This window comes from Ochotona curzoniae, unplaced genomic scaffold (assembly GCF_017591425.1).
Source record: "Ochotona curzoniae isolate NIBS_2020 unplaced genomic scaffold, NIBS_Ocur_1.0 scaffold_4683, whole genome shotgun sequence".
In the NCBI taxonomy this organism is placed as follows: domain Eukaryota; kingdom Metazoa; phylum Chordata; class Mammalia; order Lagomorpha; family Ochotonidae; genus Ochotona; species Ochotona curzoniae.
Window position 1 is genome coordinate 28,715,458 of NW_024467121.1, and position 19,097 is coordinate 28,734,554.

At 38.6% G+C, this 19,097-nt stretch overlaps 1 protein-coding gene and 1 pseudogene across 2 annotated transcripts in view; both read left to right on the forward strand.

Annotated features, from left to right (window-relative positions):
• Positions 1 to 19,097, forward strand: part of ERO1B (endoplasmic reticulum oxidoreductase 1 beta) — a 62,221-nt gene that overhangs the window by 14,602 nt on the left and 28,522 nt on the right. For both annotated transcript variants that reach the window (XM_040968051.1, XM_040968053.1), the window contains exons 3-4: positions 9,031 to 9,114; positions 18,338 to 18,379. In XM_040968051.1, coding sequence (XP_040823985.1) covers positions 9,031 to 9,114; positions 18,338 to 18,379 — 126 coding nt within the window. The remainder of the gene's footprint in view (positions 1 to 9,030; positions 9,115 to 18,337; positions 18,380 to 19,097) is intronic.
• On the forward strand, positions 2,394 to 3,132 carry LOC121148064 (annotated as a pseudogene).

Here is a 19,097-nt window from a genome sequence, read left to right on the forward strand (position 1 = left end):
CTGAGCATCTTTTGCTCTTTGGCAAATTAAGGTGCATCTGGCTTTGTAGAAGAAGTTTGGGAGAATTTCTACCCTTTCACTTGTTTTCAGCTGTTTATGAAGTGGGGATAGCTTTAAATCATTTGATGGAATTCAGCTCTAAAGCCATATGGCTCTGGGCCTTAATTTGCTTTGCGTGTATTCATTACTGCTTCAGTCTGTACATTGGTTCTGTCTATTTAAGTCTCCCATATCTTCAAGACTCAATTTTGGTAAAATATGTTTCCAGAAACCGAAAAATTTATGGATTTTGCAGTTTATTGCTATGCCTATTTGTAATTCCTGATGCTTCTTTGCATTTCTGTGATATACACTGTCACGTCTCCTTTTTTGTCTATGATTTGGTTAATTTGGGTCTTTTCTCTTTTTTGTATAGTTGGATCAGTTATGTATAAATTTTGTCTAAACTTTTAGAAGTCCATCTTTTCATCTCTGATGTTTTGGATATTTTGTGGTTTTGTTTCTATTTTGTTTCCTTCTATAATTGTTATTACTTGTTTCCTCTGGTTTGGTTAGTTACTGTAAATTGAGGTGTAGTAACATGGATGTACAAATAAAAAAATTCTCTGTAGAATACCACTAAGCTTTTTGATCAAATTAGCCATTTTGTCATTTTTGTAATACTGTACAAACAGATATCAAGACTTGAGGTTCTGATTGTTCTAGGTAGGGTCGTGTAACCTCTTTCCTCAAAGAGAAAATGACCTTTTTTGACAACCTTGTATAAATAGAGGTCAGTGTTTCTGAAGAGGAAACGAGGAGGCTGTTTCAGAAGAAGTGAAAATGCTGACTGGTGTTGAGATACAGCTAGTTAAGCTGTTGCACGCCCTGCCAATGTGCCTGAGAAAGTAGCAGAAGAAGCCTCCCATGTGGGAGACCCAAGCAGAGTTCCATGCCTGGGCTTTGGCTTTACCTAACCCTGGCCATTGTGCTCCCCATTTGGGGAATGCACCAGTAGGTGAAAAATCTCTTTCTCTGTCTCTCTGCCTTCATAATTAACAAGGAAACAAAAATATAGTTTTTTAAAAAGAAAAATGATGGTTGCATAAGCAGAATAACAATGTGGTCCTTGGCTACCCAGTATACAGTTTCATCCTTTTCTTTACGTATGTAACCACAATGAAATTTATTCCATTTATAATGAAAATATTACTTTAACTCAAAGGATCTGGTTAATGCATTCAGTTCAGGATATTTAAGTGGTGATAGCTACTCCTCTTCTCCTGTCAATCCATGAGATACATAAAGAGGATATTTAACCAGTCCCAGCATACTCTACATACGGTAGTAGCAAAAAAAGATAAGCTAAGTGAAGAGGTTTGTTTTAAATAACACACACATGTGATTCATTAAACAAGGAAATACAGGTAGAAACAAAAGTGTGCCTTTGTAGAAACAAAAGTGTGCCTTTCTAAAGCGGGGTAGTTGGTTGCTGTAGTTGGGGTTTATTCCTTCTCTTTTGTGTTATACATTTCATTCCTTTATTCATCAGATATTTGTTAAACAGTTATTTTGTTCTAGGCTTTAGTATAGGTGCTGTTTATATAATAATAAGTAAAATAGCTTTTCTTTTGATTTTGGAAACAGATGATTTAATTTCAGATGGTTATAAGGTGCTATGGAGAAAAATAAAGAGAAAACAACAAGGATGGGGACAGGTAGATGGATAGTCTTATTTTAAACAAAGTGGTCAGGACAGGAAGGTGTTTAAGCTGACGTGACAGCTGCACAAAGATCCACAAAATGTGAAAGAGTAAGCCATGATATAGTGAGAATAAACAATATTCCTGGGAAGAGGAGTTGAACAGTAGGTATTAAAATCTTGACTGAAACTGTTTTTTGAGGAATAGGAAAAAAGCTGTTGTACCTGGAGGAAAATAATTGAGGAGCATTCAAGAGACAGGAGTCAGACAAAAGAAAAGAGGGCCTTGCTGACCATGTGTGTTAGATTTTATTCTAAGCATAATAAACTCTTGAAGAGATTTTTATGCAACTTAGGCTGTAAAGATATGAAACAGGACATAGGGAAACCATTTAGGAGGCCATATCAGTAATCTAGATAGAGATTTAGAATAGGGTGGTAGGGTTGTAAAAGGAGGAAAATGATCAGATTAGAATTGTATAAAAAAGGTAACACCAGTAGGCTTTTCTGAGGGATTGGGTGTGCAATGTGAGGGTCAGTGTCAAAGGAAGGACAAAACTTTTAAGTTCTGAGCACATTAAAAGAAATATGAAGTGGTTGTTATTTCAGTAATGTAAGGTTAATTTTTAATGTTCAACAGTTTGATATATGCTCCTATTAGATCATGCAACAATTACTAAGGGCTATACCCGGATGTTCTAAGGTGATCTCCATGCCATAAAACAGATATATTGAATTACATCATAAACACTATGGGTATTATGTGGATTACCATGAGAAAAAGAGAAAAATGGAAAATCAGGAGACTCAGGAACATTCAAAGAAGGCAGAAAAGATGATAGGTTTAAAGGCTGAGCCCTACTTTAAGCAGCTCATGCTGAGAAATACAGTTAAGACTATCAAGATGTATGAAAAGACGAACTTTGGACAAGAAATGATGAAATGACCCAAGGGAGCAGTACCTTCCTACGTGCTGAACAGAGAGGGACAGTCTGGAACTAAAGTACTTTCCAATATGATTAAACAAAAATGAAAATAGCGGGGAACTGGGAAGTCCCTTTGCCTAAAGGTTGTGCCTAGGGAAAAACAGAAGTATTGAAGATTATTAAAACAGGAAACAGTAAAAAAGAAGGCATGGAAGAGGGTGGTTACCTAGTTCTGCTTTGTCGGAGAGGAGTTTATAAGAAAACCACCTAAATATGAAAGATTCGTTAGACCAATGAGCTTGCATTTTAAGAAGGCCCATGTAGCATAAACAGAACTGAAAGCCACATTCTATTTGCAGTACTTGGCTTAAGAAAAAAAAACAATCCATCATTTTCATTATGTATAACTTTGGATATAGTTCCCAAGGGTAAAGGCACTGAAGTGTATGTGAGTTAGACCTTAAGACATAAGGAGGCAAGATTTGTGTGGGAAATATGCCCAGGTTACCAACACTCCTGAAATGATAAATGCTTAAATGTAAACTTACTTGTTTGACAGAAATTTCACGTAAGTAACTCCTAATTATTTTTGAAAACTGCAAACTAAATGGGAAAACTTTTATTACTGTAATGTTTCTGAGAACTGCCAAGTAGCCTTACATGTCTACAGTCATCAAGAGAACTATTTATTAAGCTGTAAAGAACATTTACATGATTCACTTAAAATGTTTGCTACTCCCTTGATGGGATGATTAAATCATGGTGTTACCATGGCCAACATCTATCTTATGGGTAGATACCAGAAGGAATTCTCACTTTGGGACCAAGACAAGAATGCCTGCTAACTCCATTCCTGATTGGCTATATTAGCCAATACAGAAAAAAGTAAAAAAAAAAAAAAAAGGAATAAAATTTTTTAAAAATAGTAATTAAAATTATTTCCATTTAATGGTGACAAAAAATATAACTGGAAAAGAATAATAAAATGAATACAAATAATTAACACAATGTATTAAAATAACAGCCTAGAAACTTAATATAGAGAAATGATTTCATAAATGCAACAGTAACTAATTAAAGCTATAATGGAAAATAAAAATCAACCATGAAAAAGATAAAGGAATATGTATACTAAGAAATGTGTAAAACCTAATGGAGAAAGCTTCTAAAGATTTCTGAAAAACGCAAAAATAGATTTGCACAAGTAGAAAGATGACCTCGTGAATTCTCCCCATGTTAATTCTCCCCAGGTGGTATTTAAAGCTAATGTAATTCCAAATTGCTTTTTTTTTTTTTTTTCTGGAGATAGGCAGCTTGTCACAGGTTAGATTATGTGAGAAGCAAACACTGAGACAGTGGTTGTTGTGCAATAAGTTAACTAGAGATTACTGTGGAGAACAACTGTTTAAGGAAGGAAGGCAGTCAGGATTGGACCAATAGAGAAATCAAGTTGTGTTGTAACCTCAGTGGAAACTTGAGGTGACGTTTGGGAAATTGTTTTTAAATTAAAAAAAATTATTTGAGACCTCCTTTCCGTGAGCTCTCTCTCCAGGTTCCTATAATGGCCAGGGATAAAAGCAAGAACTAGGAGCTCAAGCTGGGTCTTCTAGTGGGATGGCAGGAATCCAATCACTTGAGGCTCCAGTGCAGTCATATCTGCCTCCTAGGGTCTGCATCAGCAGGATACTAGAGTCAGAATCTGGAGCTGGGAATCAAGCCCACACACTCTACTCAGATTTCTGCTGGGAAATACTTGAGATGGGATACACTTTCACCCTTTGGAGTGAGTGTGACATCTGGGCCTTTATATTCTTCCAAATCATGGCTTGAAAGCCACCATAGGAAGGGGAATTGCATCCTTGGCAGAATAGCTCTCTTCAGCAGAGGTTGCCTAATTACAATATTTGCAGTAGTTGGGAATAATTACAGTTCTTTACTCCTAATCTGAGCTTTGAGTTACAGTGTGTGTCATCATTTACTGCTTGTTTAATAGTTGTCACTTGAATAAAACATTAATGTAAATTTTAGTGACTTAAAATAGCAAACTTAGCAATTGGCATTTGAAGAAAATCTAAAGGAGGCAAGAAAGCAAACTTTGTGAATATTTGGAGAAAGCCAGTTCTACGCAGGGAGGACAGCGAGAGCAGTTTCCTGAGAACACAATGTGCCATAATGAGAAGGTCAGTGAGCAAGTGGAGAACAAGGAAACCAGAGCATTATTAGGCATCAGGAGATGGTTTGGAAGTCTGTTGAGCACCTGTAAAAAGAGAGGAAGAGGGAGGGAGAAAGGGAGAGACCTTCCCTTCATTGGTTCACTCCCTAAATGACTAATAGTTAAGGCAAGGCCAAACTAAATCTAAGTAACAGGGAACCAACTATTTCAGCCATCACTGCCCTTTAGCATGATTCTAGAATTGGAAGGGAGCCAGGAATTAATGCAAGGTACTCTGATTAAGAATGTGACATTCCAAGCAGCATGTTTTTGGTAAGATTTATTTATTTAATTGAAAGAGTTGCAGAATGGTGGGGGAGAGTATAAGCTAGCCTGAGAGATCTTCTATCTGCTGGATCACTCCCCAAAAGGTTGCAATGTTGGGCTGATTCTGACCAAAACTAGAAGCCAAGAGCATTTTCTGTGTCTCCCACATGGGTACACAAGGGCCCTAAGCACTGGCATCTCCTGCCGTTTTCCAAGTCACAGAGACAGGGGGCTGGATTGGAAGTAGAATAACCAGGACTTGAATTAGTGCCCATATGGGATACCTCACCTGCTATCCCAGATTACTGGCCCCCGAAGCAGCATCTTGACATATGTGTCAAGTGTTTTTAGCAATGCTGTTTCAGATTTGTCAGTGATTTAACTTTGATCACTTGCATGATCTCTATAGTTTTATTCTTCCCGTATAGTTTGTTTTGATGACATATTTTGAATCTTCTATAGTTTGTATCCCTTACTGATTATGGCAATCATTTATAACAGGTTTGCATTTTTTGTATTAGAGATATAGTTAATTTTTGTACCACTATCATATGAATGTTCTAAATTTTTATAATTTTGTGAGTGAATTGTCATGTTACTACTTTAATGCCATTTTCTTTCTAATCAAAGAACTTTTCATAGTTCTTGTAAAACAGCTAGTTCCTCAATTTTTGTTCATCTGAAAGTTTTAATCACCCCTTCAGTTTTAAGAAAGAGTATTATAGAGGATACTACTCTTGGTTGGCAGGGTTTTTGTCTTTTTTTTTCCCCCTTGGTAGTTTTTAAATTTTTGGATCCCATTGCCTTTCACATTTAGTCTCATGGTATCCTTTTGTTTCTCTTGTAATCTTCAAAATATTCCATCTGTGTTTAACTTTTGGTATTTTGATTATGTGTGTCTTGGTATGAGTTTCTTCAAATTTATACTACGAGTTGCATATTGAACATCCCTGATCCAGGTTTCTATTTTCTTTCCCAGATATGGGAGGTTTTCTGCCATTGTTTCTTTGAATATGTTGTCTGTTCCTTCTCTTTGCTTTCTGATACACAGGTAATAAGTATGCTATTCTGCTTCATGTTGTCTCATAATTCCTTAAGACCGTCTTTCTTCTTTTTCATATTTTTTCTTTTTGTTTTTCAAATTGGTTGATTTTTAGTGAGCTAACTTAAAGTTTACTAATCCTTTCTTCTGCTTGATCTGTGTGTTTGAACAACTCTGCTGCATTTTTTAGTTTAGTTATTCTTTAGCTCAATGATTTGTATGTTATGAAGTTTTCTGTTGTTCATGTTCCATTTACCTTGATGAACATCTTCATGATTTTTTTTTAAATTCCCTAATAGGCAAATGAAATCTCACTATTTCATTAAGGTTGGCTTTAGGAGATTTATCAGGTTATTTCATTTGGAAAATATTTTCCTGTTTCTTCAATTTTCTAGGCTCTGTTGTTTCTGTGCATTAGATCAAAGAACTAATTCCTCTAGTCTCATTAAACTGCTCTTATGTAAGAGGTGTTTCTTTTCAATCAACCTGAATAAGAGATTCTGACTCAAAACCTTTTGTGATTGTCCTGCTTGGAATCTTTGGTTTTAGAGTCGCTCCTTCCTGCAATGAGGAGGGTCAAGTCATGCTATTATGTTAAGGTATGTGGGATAGAAGTCAGTTCCTTGGGATGTAGCTGGAGAGGTGGGGGTGGTAGGTAAGTGTTTTAGTTCTTTCATTCCTTTCAGAGAAACTGGAAGCCACAGTTTATCTCCCAGTCATTTTGCCCTACACTTGGGAGAGAGCCTGAGGCAGATACCTGTAGTTTTTTTTTTTTTAATTCTATTTTTTCATCTACTGGAGATAGGGCAAGATTTCCAATCTAACGATTCACTCTCTAGTTGTCCACAGCGTCCAGGGTTTGGCTAGACCAAAACCAGATGCCCAGAATGCTATCCTGATTTCCCATGCATGGTAATCCACCATCAATGCTTCCCAGGATGCATAGTAGAAAGCTAGATGAGAAGCAGAGGCACTGAGACTTGACTGATGTGTGTCAAACTGTTGTTTAACTTGCTGTACCACAGCATTTACCCCCAGAGACCTGTGCTTCTGTTCAGACTGCTCACTTGAACCTAGGAAGGTTGTTAGTGAATGCTTCCAATTTTAAAGGAATCTTTTTGTTTTGTGTGGTCTAGGAGACTCAAGTGCAGAGCTCAATCAGTTCCCTATGTTATGTGACTAGGAATCAGTTCCCTGGGTGAAGACCATAAAAGTTGGGTTACTCACTGTGTACAGAAACTGATTCTTGGACGATTTAGATTTATTACTGGAGAAATCCGGGAAGAAGGAGTGGGGAAGCCCATTTTCCTATTAGAGGAAGCAGAAGTCTCATACCCTCTTAGTAGTAGGGAGTGATTTTTAGTTGGAGTTAGCACTGAGGTAAGCCAGGAAAGGCGGCACAGGGGAGTGCCTGCTCTCCTGTTTAAAAAGCAAGAAAAATTTTCAGAAACTTCTTGCAAGAGGAACACCTGCTCTGGAGTTATTACAGAAGCAAGCCAAGAAAGAAGGCCCTGAAATGCTATTGTTTATTTTAAGTGTGGAAATATCCCCTAACATCTGTTTAATGAGAGGTGGCAGTTTATCCCAGTTATCTAGGGAAAAAAATGTCACAGGGAGTACCCATTCTCTCGTTCAAGCAAGTGTACATTTCAGATTCTCTTCACAGGGACTGGAATTATCAGTGAAACAAGTCAGATATAAAGGTACAGAGAGGACCCACTTTCCTTTTCAGACTTGGAGAGGCACCACTACCTCCTCTAATGAGAACTTGTGGACATTCATCTCAGGAGTAAGCCAGGGGAAAGCACTGAGAAAAGTGGACAGAGAGGAGAGTTGTGTTTTGTTGTTGTTGTTGTTATTGCCATGGTTAAGTTGTAGGGCTAGCCTGATCACTGATGGAGAAAAGGGGATATGGAATTGTGTCCCTCCCAGTACCAGTGCCCCAAGCAGATGAGTCAAGGAAGCAGTTGAATACACAGCCCAGGAATCAAGGTGTCCAAGCTGAGAGTGACCAATCCTCAAATGTGCCATGTTGTTTTAAGCTTGCTTTCTTTGAACGCCCAGACCATTGTGCCTAAAAATGATTTTCTCTAAAAGCGTTGTTATTGTACATGTTACATGTTGTCAGGGTTGATCCTCCAGTACCCTCTCTTCTTTGTTGCCAGTCCCTTGTCCCATTTTTGTCTTTTCCTCTGTAGTTCAAGTATTGGATGCTACACCTAATACATACTTACTGAGGTGTCTTTAATGAGTCTTAGGAACTGTGCTAGGCAGGGCAAAAGTCTGATCCTTGCCATAAGTAAACAAATAATATTCATTTGTGTATGAGTGCTTTAGAAGGAATACAATATGTTGGGGTGATAGCATACTAAGTACTGTTTTGGAGTCTGGTTAGGGAAGATCTCTCTGATGAAGTGATATTTATTTAAAAATTTAAAACTAAGTATTTGAAAGGCTGACATAAACACATGAGCACTCACAGAGATATAGACAACTCAGTACAACTCAATATAAGCTGGCTCTCCTCCCAAAACCTTCACCAGCCAGTGTTGTGCCAGGCCAAAACTAGAAGCTGGGAATGCAGTATAGGTCTCCCATGTTGGCTGGCATGGGTTCATTTACTAGAGCCATCGCCTGCTCCCTGCCAGGCTCTGTATTAACCAGAAGCTGGAATTGACAGTGGAGCCAGGAATCTGAGTATTGTAGGATGGGATGCAGCGTCTTAACCTGCTTCTTAGCTTAGGGCCAAACATCAATCTCCAGAGATGGTGTTTGTTCCCTTAAACTGTGATTTAAATATCCTATGCAAATTCCACCTCTGTTTCCTGATCCCTTCCCCCTTTCCTACTAAACACGTCTTAATACACATCTACTAACATTAATTTATTCTTTGTTTTTCAAGGTTAATTTGAAGCGACCATGTCCTTTCTGGGCAGAAGATGGACACTGTTCAATAAAAGATTGTCATGTGGAACCATGTCCAGAGGTATGATAAAATGGTTGAAACTTGCTTTCTCTTGGTTTGTTATGAGGCAGAGTTAGGAGAGAGAGCCAGAAAGAAGTCCCATGTGCTGGTTCACAACCCCCAGCGCCTGCCCTGGGTCAGAGCTAGGAGCTAGGTGCTCAGTCCAAGCCACTCCTGTGAACAACAGGGACTCAAGCACTTGACCTTGACAGCTGCCTCTCTGAGTCTCCCGTTAGCAGGAAGCTGGCATCAGGAGCAGGAGCCAAGTTTTAAACCCAAACAGAAGCCCCCTACTTGGATGCCTACCACTTTTTGGAATTTTAGATAAGCATAACCTCTGTGCTATTTTAGGTGAATTTAAGTAGATATGGAACGTGTTCACAAATTTATATGCTCCCAGCTCTCTCCCCTATAACTAGATTGTCCAAGATTAGTCTATGCTTGCTACCAAAATTATTTTGAACATATTTTATCCAGTGGTTTTGGTGAATGGATATAGATGCATAGCCTGACTACCATGAAAAGAAAATCAGAGGCTTGACCTAGGAGGGAACTTATAGTTAGCTTTTATTTCATGATTTATTACATGTTTATCTTGTTTCATGTCCTCTCCTGCCTCCATCCCCTGCCTACCTTGCAAATGCTACAAGACACTAAACTTCAGATTTAAAATAAGGACTAGAGTGGGTAAAAGTGGAAATTTCAGGATTGAGCATAGGTTTTTGCCAGTTCATATTACATTAACCAGGAAGTAGGGTGGGTGGCCTATATTTATTACCAAAGGAATATTGCATTTTAAATTTAAGTATTCAATACCCAGTATAATGAATTATATTCTCCTTGAACAGTAAGTAGTTGCAAGCTGTGTTTTTAATTCACTTTCTGCTTTTCTTACCTTCAAAATAATAAAGGATTCTCTGGACCAATGACCCTCTTACAGGGAAAATCTTTTAAATATTATCTGTGTTTTCCTTCAAGAATAAAATATGCTTTTTTTTCTAAAGCTGTTTATTTTGAAATAATTTTAGGCTTAACAAAATGTTGAGAGAACAGTATAAAAATTTCCATGGACTTTTCGTCCATATCCCTTGAATGTTAGTGTTTATCACAGTTACTTTATTTTTTGTTTACTATTTTCTAGGCAAGTTATGTGTTACAGGCTTGATCTTTCACCTCGGAAAATTTTAGGGTATATTTTTTTAATAACAAGAATATAATCTTATACAGCCACAATAAAATGAACAGTCTGGAGAGTAACATTAACATATTAATTTTTAATCTTAAAAAAAAGTTCATTTTAATCTGCTTAAAAGGCAGAGCAACAGAGAGCGAGAGACAGATAGTTCTTTCACTCACCACTTCAGTGTCCTAATGCAGTCCTTAGCTGGGGCTGGGCCAGCAAAGCTAGGAGCCCAGAACTCTGTCCCAGAGCTCTGTCCCAGTCTCCAACTTGGGGGAGGGTCAAGCACTTGAGCCTTTTCCTGCTGCCTTTCTGGGTGTGTTAGCAGGAGGCTAGATTGGGAGCACAGTAGCTGGGAATCAGCAGTCAGGTATGGCTTGAGGATGTCTTAAGCAACAGCCTAACCTGCTGTATCCAACATCTATTTGCTATAAGACCTGAATTAAATATTGCCAATTGATTTGTGGGCTTGTGCTTTTACTGCGAAAAAGTGACCCAGAATCCAATTCAGACCTAAACTTGCCTTTTTTCATCATGTCCTTTAGTGTTTTGTATTCTGTAACAATTCCTCATGATTTCTTTGTTTTTCATTTCCATCCTCTCTTCTTTCTGAGAATACAGATCAGATTTTAGTAGAATATACCTCATTTTGTCTGATGTCTTCAAGTTATTGGTTTAGGCCGTGAGTTTTTGGCAAGTAATATAGAAATGATGTGCTTGTGTCCTTCTCAAACTGTTATATTGAAGGCACACAATACCTTAGTCACTTGGTTAAGATGATGGCTACCATCTCCCTTCAAAATAAAGGGGAGATATCTGAGAGAAAATGTTCTGTGTTTCATCATTCTTATAGCTCATCATCCTGTTAATTTTTGTTAAAATATGTATTTGCTAATTTATTGAAATAGAGTTATAGAGAAACATAGAAAGAAATTAACTTGCACTAATGTACCCCCTCCCCTGCTCCAGCCCCTATCCCTACAAATTTCTTCAATAGTCAGAGTTAGACCATATCAAAGCCAGGAACTAGGAGCCCTGTCTGGATCTTCCGTGTGGGTAGCAAGGCCCCAAATACTTGAGCCATCACTTGGCTGCCTCCCAGATTGTGTATTAGTGGGAAGCTATAATCAAAAGTGGAGTTGGAACTGGAATCCAGTCAATTACATGTGGGATGTGAGACATCAAGTGGTACCTTAACTGCTATACTGGACTCCTACTCCTGCCTATTAGTTTTAGCACTCATTGCTAATTATTCCCTAAGCTCTTATTTGTGTGGTGGTTATTGAATAGTGACTTTTTTCTAATTCCATTTATTCTATATTTGTTCATTATCATCCTAAGCAGGAACTTTTCCATATTTAAAATATGGAAGATTTTATTAATTAATTAATTAATTAATTTAATATTTATTTATTAAAAAGATTTATTTTACAGAGAGGGAGAGAATCTTTCATCTGTTTGCTCCCCAAGTGGCCACAGTGGCCAGAGTTGGACCAGGCTGAAGGCAGGAAACCAATCTAGGTCTCCTGTGTGGATCCAGGGACCAAAGGATTTGGGTTGTCTTCCATTGCTTTCCCAGGCAATTAGCAGTGAGTTGGATCTGACATGGAGCAGCTGAGGCTGGAACCTGAGTATTGCAGGCAGTAACTTAGGCTGTTGGACCACAACATTGGCCTCAAGAGCGTTTTTCTTAACTTTTCTTTATTTCTGTTTGTTTGTGTTTGTTTCAATATGAACTTGAATAATCATTTAATTTTTTGTTATATTTTCTTTATTTCAAGGGTAGATTTACAGAGACTAGGTAGAGTCAGAAAAAGAAGGGATTTTCCATTCACTAGTTCACCTCTAGATGGCTAAAATAGCTGGGGCTGGCCCAAAAAGAAGCCAGGAACCTCTTCTGGATCTTGCAGACTGAATGAAATGGGGCCGAAACATTTGGGCCATCCTGTGCTGCTTTCCCAGGCACATTAACAGTGAATTGGGTCAGAAGTAGAGTGCCCAGGTGCCTATATGGGATTCTGGTGACACAGGTAGCAGCTTAACTGTGTCACAAACTTTTGAGACATAATTTATAACACCGTGAGACTTCCTCTTTTTAAATTGCACAGTTGAGTAGTTTCTGGTATATTAAAAAAAATTGTGCAATTGCTGCTATTTAATTTCAGAACATTTTTCCGCCATCTTTTTCATTACTCATGCAGACATGTCATGACCATTACTGGTTATTCCCCAGTCCCCACTACCCTTCCTTCTTGAAAACCAGTAATCTACTTTTTGTCTGCATTAATTTACTCTTAATGGACATCTTTTCTAAGCAAAATCATACAGTCTGTATCCTTTTGTGTCATGTCTGGCTTATTTAGCAAAATCCATCTGTGTTGTAAATCAGTACTTCATATATTTTTATTGTTAAATAACATCCTAGAATGTAGGTATATCAGATTCTGTTTATTCATTACTTGACAGACCTCTGGATTGTCTCTGGTTTATAGCTATTGTGAATAATGGTAGCATGAACATTCACCTGTATATTTTTGTTGAGTTATTTGTGGGCATTTATGTGGGGATGTCCAGAAGATCAAGGGAAATTTTCCATTATCTTTCTGCTTCATTTTCCACAATTTTTTTGCTTTTTTTAAAATTAATTACATTGTATTATGTGACACCGTTTCATAGACTCTGGGATTCCCCCCACCATTCCCCTTGCCCTCCCCCCATGGTGGATTCCTCCCCCTTATTGTGTAACCACAGTTCAAGTTCAGTTGAGATTCCTTCATTGCAAGCATATACCAAGCATAGAGTCCAGCGTCTTATTGTCCAGATAAGTTCAACCGCTTCTTGGGGAGACCTTCTCTGGTCTGAAGGTAGAGCCAACAGAGTAAAATCCCGATCAATTAAAAGCCCCAACATAACATCAGCAAGAATATATAACGTTATGCAATTAATTGACATAGTATTGAGTAAACAATATGTTAAAATTAAATGCAAGTTCTTAACAACATCCTGTGACTACTTCAATGACATTTCAACAGTTGAGGTGCAAAACAGTTATAGGAGGGGTGTGCAGAGAATTCTTCAATACCTTGGTGAGGAGTACTTAATCTTTGTGTCCTACCTAGTAAGGTATGTGTGAGTCCATGCTGACTAAGCTTTCCTTGTTGTTCTCTGCCTATCTATTCTAATTTGTGAGTGTGTGTGTGTGTGTGTGTGTGTGTGTGTTTGGTGGGGGGGGGCGGGGAGGCTCTGGAGCAACCCTGATGGTCATTGCAGAGAGGGTGGGGACCCAGAGTTGGAACTAAGTAAGGACCAGAGAAAGCTCCTCTCCCTAGTCCTGAAGAAAGTTTACTGTTCTGATTCTGAGGACCGCTCAGGGCTCCTGGCTGCTCCAATGAACTTGGATCCTATGAGGAAGGATTTGGGCTTCTTCCATCCCGTGTAGTAGGTCCAAAGGGGTAGGGGGATGTCCTCTGGGTTCTCGGGCTCCGAAGGCATTCCAGTTCCCCGTGGTCTCTTTGGCAGTTGGGATGTAGTCCTTGGCGCCGTACTGATAGTCCTTGGTGGGGATCCGGGAGTCTCCAGGGTTGGGATACAAGCCTCCTCCTGTCCCCCTGCTCCATTCTGGGGTCCCCCCCTGCTCTATGCATATGACCTCCTGTTAATAGGTTGTTAGGATCACTCTTGATCCCCCCTATATGTCTTTGTAGTTTTACTATTGTCTAATGCTGTTTTGAATCTATTGTCTATAAGTTACCTGTTATGTTCCTGATAGATTACACTACATGGCTTCCTCACACATCAAAGGAGATGGAAGATTTCTTTGCTCTCCCACCCCATTTCTAAGTAGCACAAGGTTTTGAAAGTATATTGGGTTTTACAATTTTTCAAAACACATGGGTTGAGACAGTATTAAATACAGGTTCATCTTAGGAAGATTTACTGTCCTTGGGAATCTTTAGGATTGATTCACGTCCCCAAAGCACTGAGGGTTCAGCATGGAGCTATCTAAGCAGCAATCAAAGAACCAAAATCCCAGAGCTCCCTGGCTGGGTGGCCAGCAGGCAGAGCCTAGCGCCAAATGGCGCATTGGCGTCCTGGTGGCAGCTCCCCACGTGTGCATGGTAGCCACAGTGTGAGATCCAGGTGTGAGATGCCACTGTCCTGGGGCCCCCCAGGCCCAAGTCCTGCACTTTCCTGGTCCCATCCCCAGCTGAAGCCCCCAGGCAAGCAGTGGGATGGCCCAGACCCGCTTCACAAACCTCCAAGACCTACCCCAAAGAAGGGTAGTCCACAGGGCTCCTGCAGGCCCAATGGCAGCTCCCCACAAGCGCATGGTAGCCACCAGGTGAGAACCAGGCATGAGATACCACCATCCTGGGGCCCTCCAGCCCCCATGCAGTGACTAGAAGTCCCCACAATTTTTTTTTTTAAGTTCCTTATAAATTTTCAGTTTTATGTATCTTGGAGTAGAATTGTTGTATCTTACGATAATTTTCAGTGACTATGTGAAAAACTTATTAAACTATTTTTGAATGTGGCTATATCACTTAACATTTCTACCACCATCTTATTAGGCTTCAATTTATCTATTCATATGTTCTCACATTTGCTATTGCCTTTTTTTTTAGCCATTCTAGAGAATAGTATCTAATTTTGGATTTGTCTGTCATTTCTCCATACTGTTGAGTATCTTTTCTTTCATTCATTTCTTAAAAAGATTTATTTATTTCAGAGTGGCAAAGAGAAGGGGCAGTCTTTCATCTGCTGGTTTACTCCCCAAGAGGTCACAATGGCCAGGGCTGAGCCAGGCTGACATCAAGAGGCAGGAGGTTCTTCTCGGTCTTCCACATTTGAGGCAGGGACCAAAATATTTGGTCCATCTTTTGCTGATTTTTCTAGTTCATCAGCAGGAAGTTGGATCAAAAATGGAGCAGTCAGGACATGAACCAGCTTCCATATGGCATGCTGATGTTGCAGGTGACAGTTCTGTTTATTGCAACACCAAGCCCTGCGCATCTTTCTATGAGTTTATTGGCTATCTGCACATCTTTTTTGATGATTGTTACATAGTTGATTAGTGTGTGAAGGGTCAAGGGCTAGAGGAAGGTGGGTGAGACCATTATTTCTACATTGTCTTTTTTCCTTCCTGTATCTGGGAAAGTGGGAAGATAAGGGGAGAAGCTACACCCAGACTTCCAGCCATCCACAGTCTCTGATGTGGGGCATACTCTGAGGGTCCTGTTCAAGTGTTTTTGATAGTTCAACAGTTCTGAATTACTGCTGATCTCGCCACTTCAAGCATGATGGAATCTCTCCATAATCCACTGGCTGACATAGTCCACCTTAGAGTCTCTATTTACCCAGATATTCACTGCTAACACTTGGCTGGAATCGTTGATCAATTGTTCAGTCCTCTATCTTATGTTATGGTACCAGGTGTCCTCTGCAGGCTCTAGTGTACTGCCATATCCTCCATGAGCAGCTGGATAAGCTGTCCATATATCTGTACATCTTCTTTGGAGAAGTTCCTGTAGAAATTCTTTTCCAATTTTTATATTGTTTTCGTATTACTCAATTTTATTTACTTTTTAAAAGATTTATTTTATTGGAAAGGCAGATATACAGAGAGGAGAAGAGGCAGGGAAAGATCTCCTGTCCACTGATTCATTCCCCAAGTGTCTACAGTGGCTGGAGCTGAGCCAATCCAAAGCCAGGAGCTTCTTTCGGATCTCCCACTCAGGTGGAGAGTCTCTAGACACTGGGCCATCTGCTGCTTCCCAGGCCACAAATAGGGAGCTGGAAAGGAAGTGGAGAAACCAGGACAGGAACCAACACCTATAAGGGATTTAGCCACTAGGCTATCATGCCAAGCCATTATAATTTAATTTTAAGAGTTCATTATTTGGCTTTGATTTACACTATCTTTTTCTAAATTGAGTGCTTAATTTTTTATTAAAGATTTATTTTATTTTTATTGAAAAGGCGGATATACAGAGAGGAGGAGGGACAGAGAGGAAGATCTTCTGTCCGATGATTCACTCCCCAAGTGAGCGCAACAGCCGATGCTATGCTGGTCCGAAGCCAGGAGTCTGTTCCAGGTCTCCCACGCAGGTGCAGGGTCCCAAAGCTTTGGGCCGTCCTGGACTGCCTTCCCGGGCCACAGGCAGGGAGCTGGATGGGAAGTGGGGCCGCCAGGATTAGAACTGGCGTCCATATGGGATCCTGGGCGTGCAAGGCGAGGACCTTAACCACTTGCGCCATTGCACCGGGCCCGAGTGTTTAATTTTTAAGTTAAAATAATCAGTCATTTATCCTCTTCAGTGGATTATACTCCTTTGCTTTAAATATCTAATAAGAAACATGCCAGGAGCATGTGTTAGTCTAACAGTGAAGATGCCTGTGTCTGTTGTCAGAGTATCGGGTTTGATTCCTGACACTGGCTCCTGAGTCTAACCTCTGCCATTGTAGACCTGGGGAGTGGTGGTATTCTTTTCTCTCTGACCTGAGCTTCCCTGCTGGCCCCCTGCTCCAGCCAGGCCCGGCTCCAGCTGTTTTGATCATCTGGAAAGTGAACAGCAGATAAGAATTCTCTTCTTTCTCTCTCTCTCCCTTTTCTCCCCTTCCCTTGCTCTCAGATGCCTCTTAAATTTTTAAGTATTGATGAATTCTCAATATGAGAAATAAAACACACAGTCATATAAACATCTGTGTTTCCTTTCCGGTTCCATTTTGTCTCTTTCTTCTCACAGATAAAAGAGGTGCATTTTTTTGATTCTTTAAGTAATGTAAGGATTCTTACATTAATGCCTTCATAGTAAAGTTCATTAGGCATTTCATATTGTATCCAAACTTGTCATGCAATTTGCATTCTACAGTTGAAGCATACCTTAATTGTAGAAGTCACTTTGTCATTTATAGTCTGCATCATTTTGTTAGTGGCACTAATCAAATTTATTTTGTGCTTTATTTTGGTGATAGACTTATTATGTTTAATAGTTTCTTTGGGATATTATATACATCATTCATGACATTCACCTTTGGATGGTCCAGTATTTCTAAATAACCTGTATCTAAAATTTGTTTAAGTTACTACATTGTCCTTCAAAGTTCTTAACAATTACCAGTAATTTTTATTAATGTATACTGTCTGACACTGGTTAGAACATACAGTAATCAAAGGGCACTTCTGGGTGGTTTTTTTTTATATTGTAAATTTAGAATTTTATAACTGTGATTACATAGATTTTACTCATTTCACAGTGTTCTCCCTGCTCCCAATAAAAACAAATTGCAAAGCTGTTAAAATATGGCAGCAAGTGGTTAAATTAGAGAAAAACCTCATCATTGTTTACATTATTCATTTGTATGAATATTTGTTTAAAGTTTGTGAAACTGAGCAGTCTTAAAAAGGTAATCCGTCTCCTGGGTTGATCAAGGGATCAATCTGGGCTTGTGTTCTTTGGAGTATGATTTTTTTCAAAGTAGTCTTTGATAAATCAGTTCTATTTATTAAAGCCTAACACTGATTATTGGCTCTGTGAAAGAGAATGTTGTATCTCTGAACAGTTCTACGTTGGTAAACTTTGTGTTCTTTAGATTATTAAACCCCAGGTGAATGGGCCAGGGCTCTTGCCTTTTAGTACCAAAATTTCCTAAATTTTAGTGTCTTGTTAGAATACAGATTAAAATATACTTCAGATAATTTTGGACTTTTTGATGATGTTTTTTCTGTGGTAAGAGAAATTATTAGTTAGAAATTATTAGTATAGAAATTATTAGTTTTGGACTAAAAATTTATATAATCTATAAAGAATTACTGCACTGAACATTGTTGTAGCCGATATTGACTCTAGTTTTGTGTATGATATTCACTCTTCTAAACTTGGACTTAGTAAGTGTATAAATGGGGCTAACTTTTTATATTTACTCCAAAAGGTAGTGTGAAAACAGAATTTAAAGAAATACATATTTGTGCCTTAGGTAATAAAATATTCTGTGAATTTGAGCAATATATTTGCGAAAAAGAATCTAAAGAAAGGATCATTTAAATTTTTTTTTTCTTTTAAGAGTAAAATTCCAGTTGGAATTAAAGCTGGGCACCCAAATAAGGTGAGTCATTTCTTCCTTGAATATTTCTGCTTCACATAGTGAAACCCTTTACTGATTGACAAAGGTGCAGTAGAGAAACACAATATGGTTAGTTGGAAATGGAGCCATTTTGTTTCAGAATCCCAAATCCCTAACTGTGGCAGCAAGCAGAGAGGTCCTCCATCCCTAGTTGCTTTTAAAATGACTTCATTTTTCTTTCAGAATGACTGTAGTTATCTCTTTGGAATTTCTAGAACTATGAAACATTAACTACATTGTGAGATCACTACTCAGCAGATGTTTATCACATGAATACAGTTAGCCTGTTAGGTTCAGGATTATACTTTATGAAGGCTTACCAAGATATTTTCAGCAAAGTACTTTTAATTCATATTAAAGCATTCCTTTAAAGAGTACATTTTTCCTCTGACGAGCATGCTGTAATTTATTTTTACATTCATATTTTTAGCCTGTATACATCTAGATTTTCAATTTTATACAAACAGAAGAAAAATATTCATACCCTCTCTGCTTTCCAATGTATCTCCATTTTATTTTCTCTTTTCAGTGGAGTCTTTTGTTTGTGCTTACTTTCTCATATATTTTTTTGTTTGTTTCAGATTTGTCAGAAATGAGTAAAACAGTAGAAAGACAGTTGAAATCTCCTGAATTCCATCCCAGTCTTACTCTGTGGGCTCCCACCCTAGAACTAACCATTTTCCTGAAATATTCAGTGATT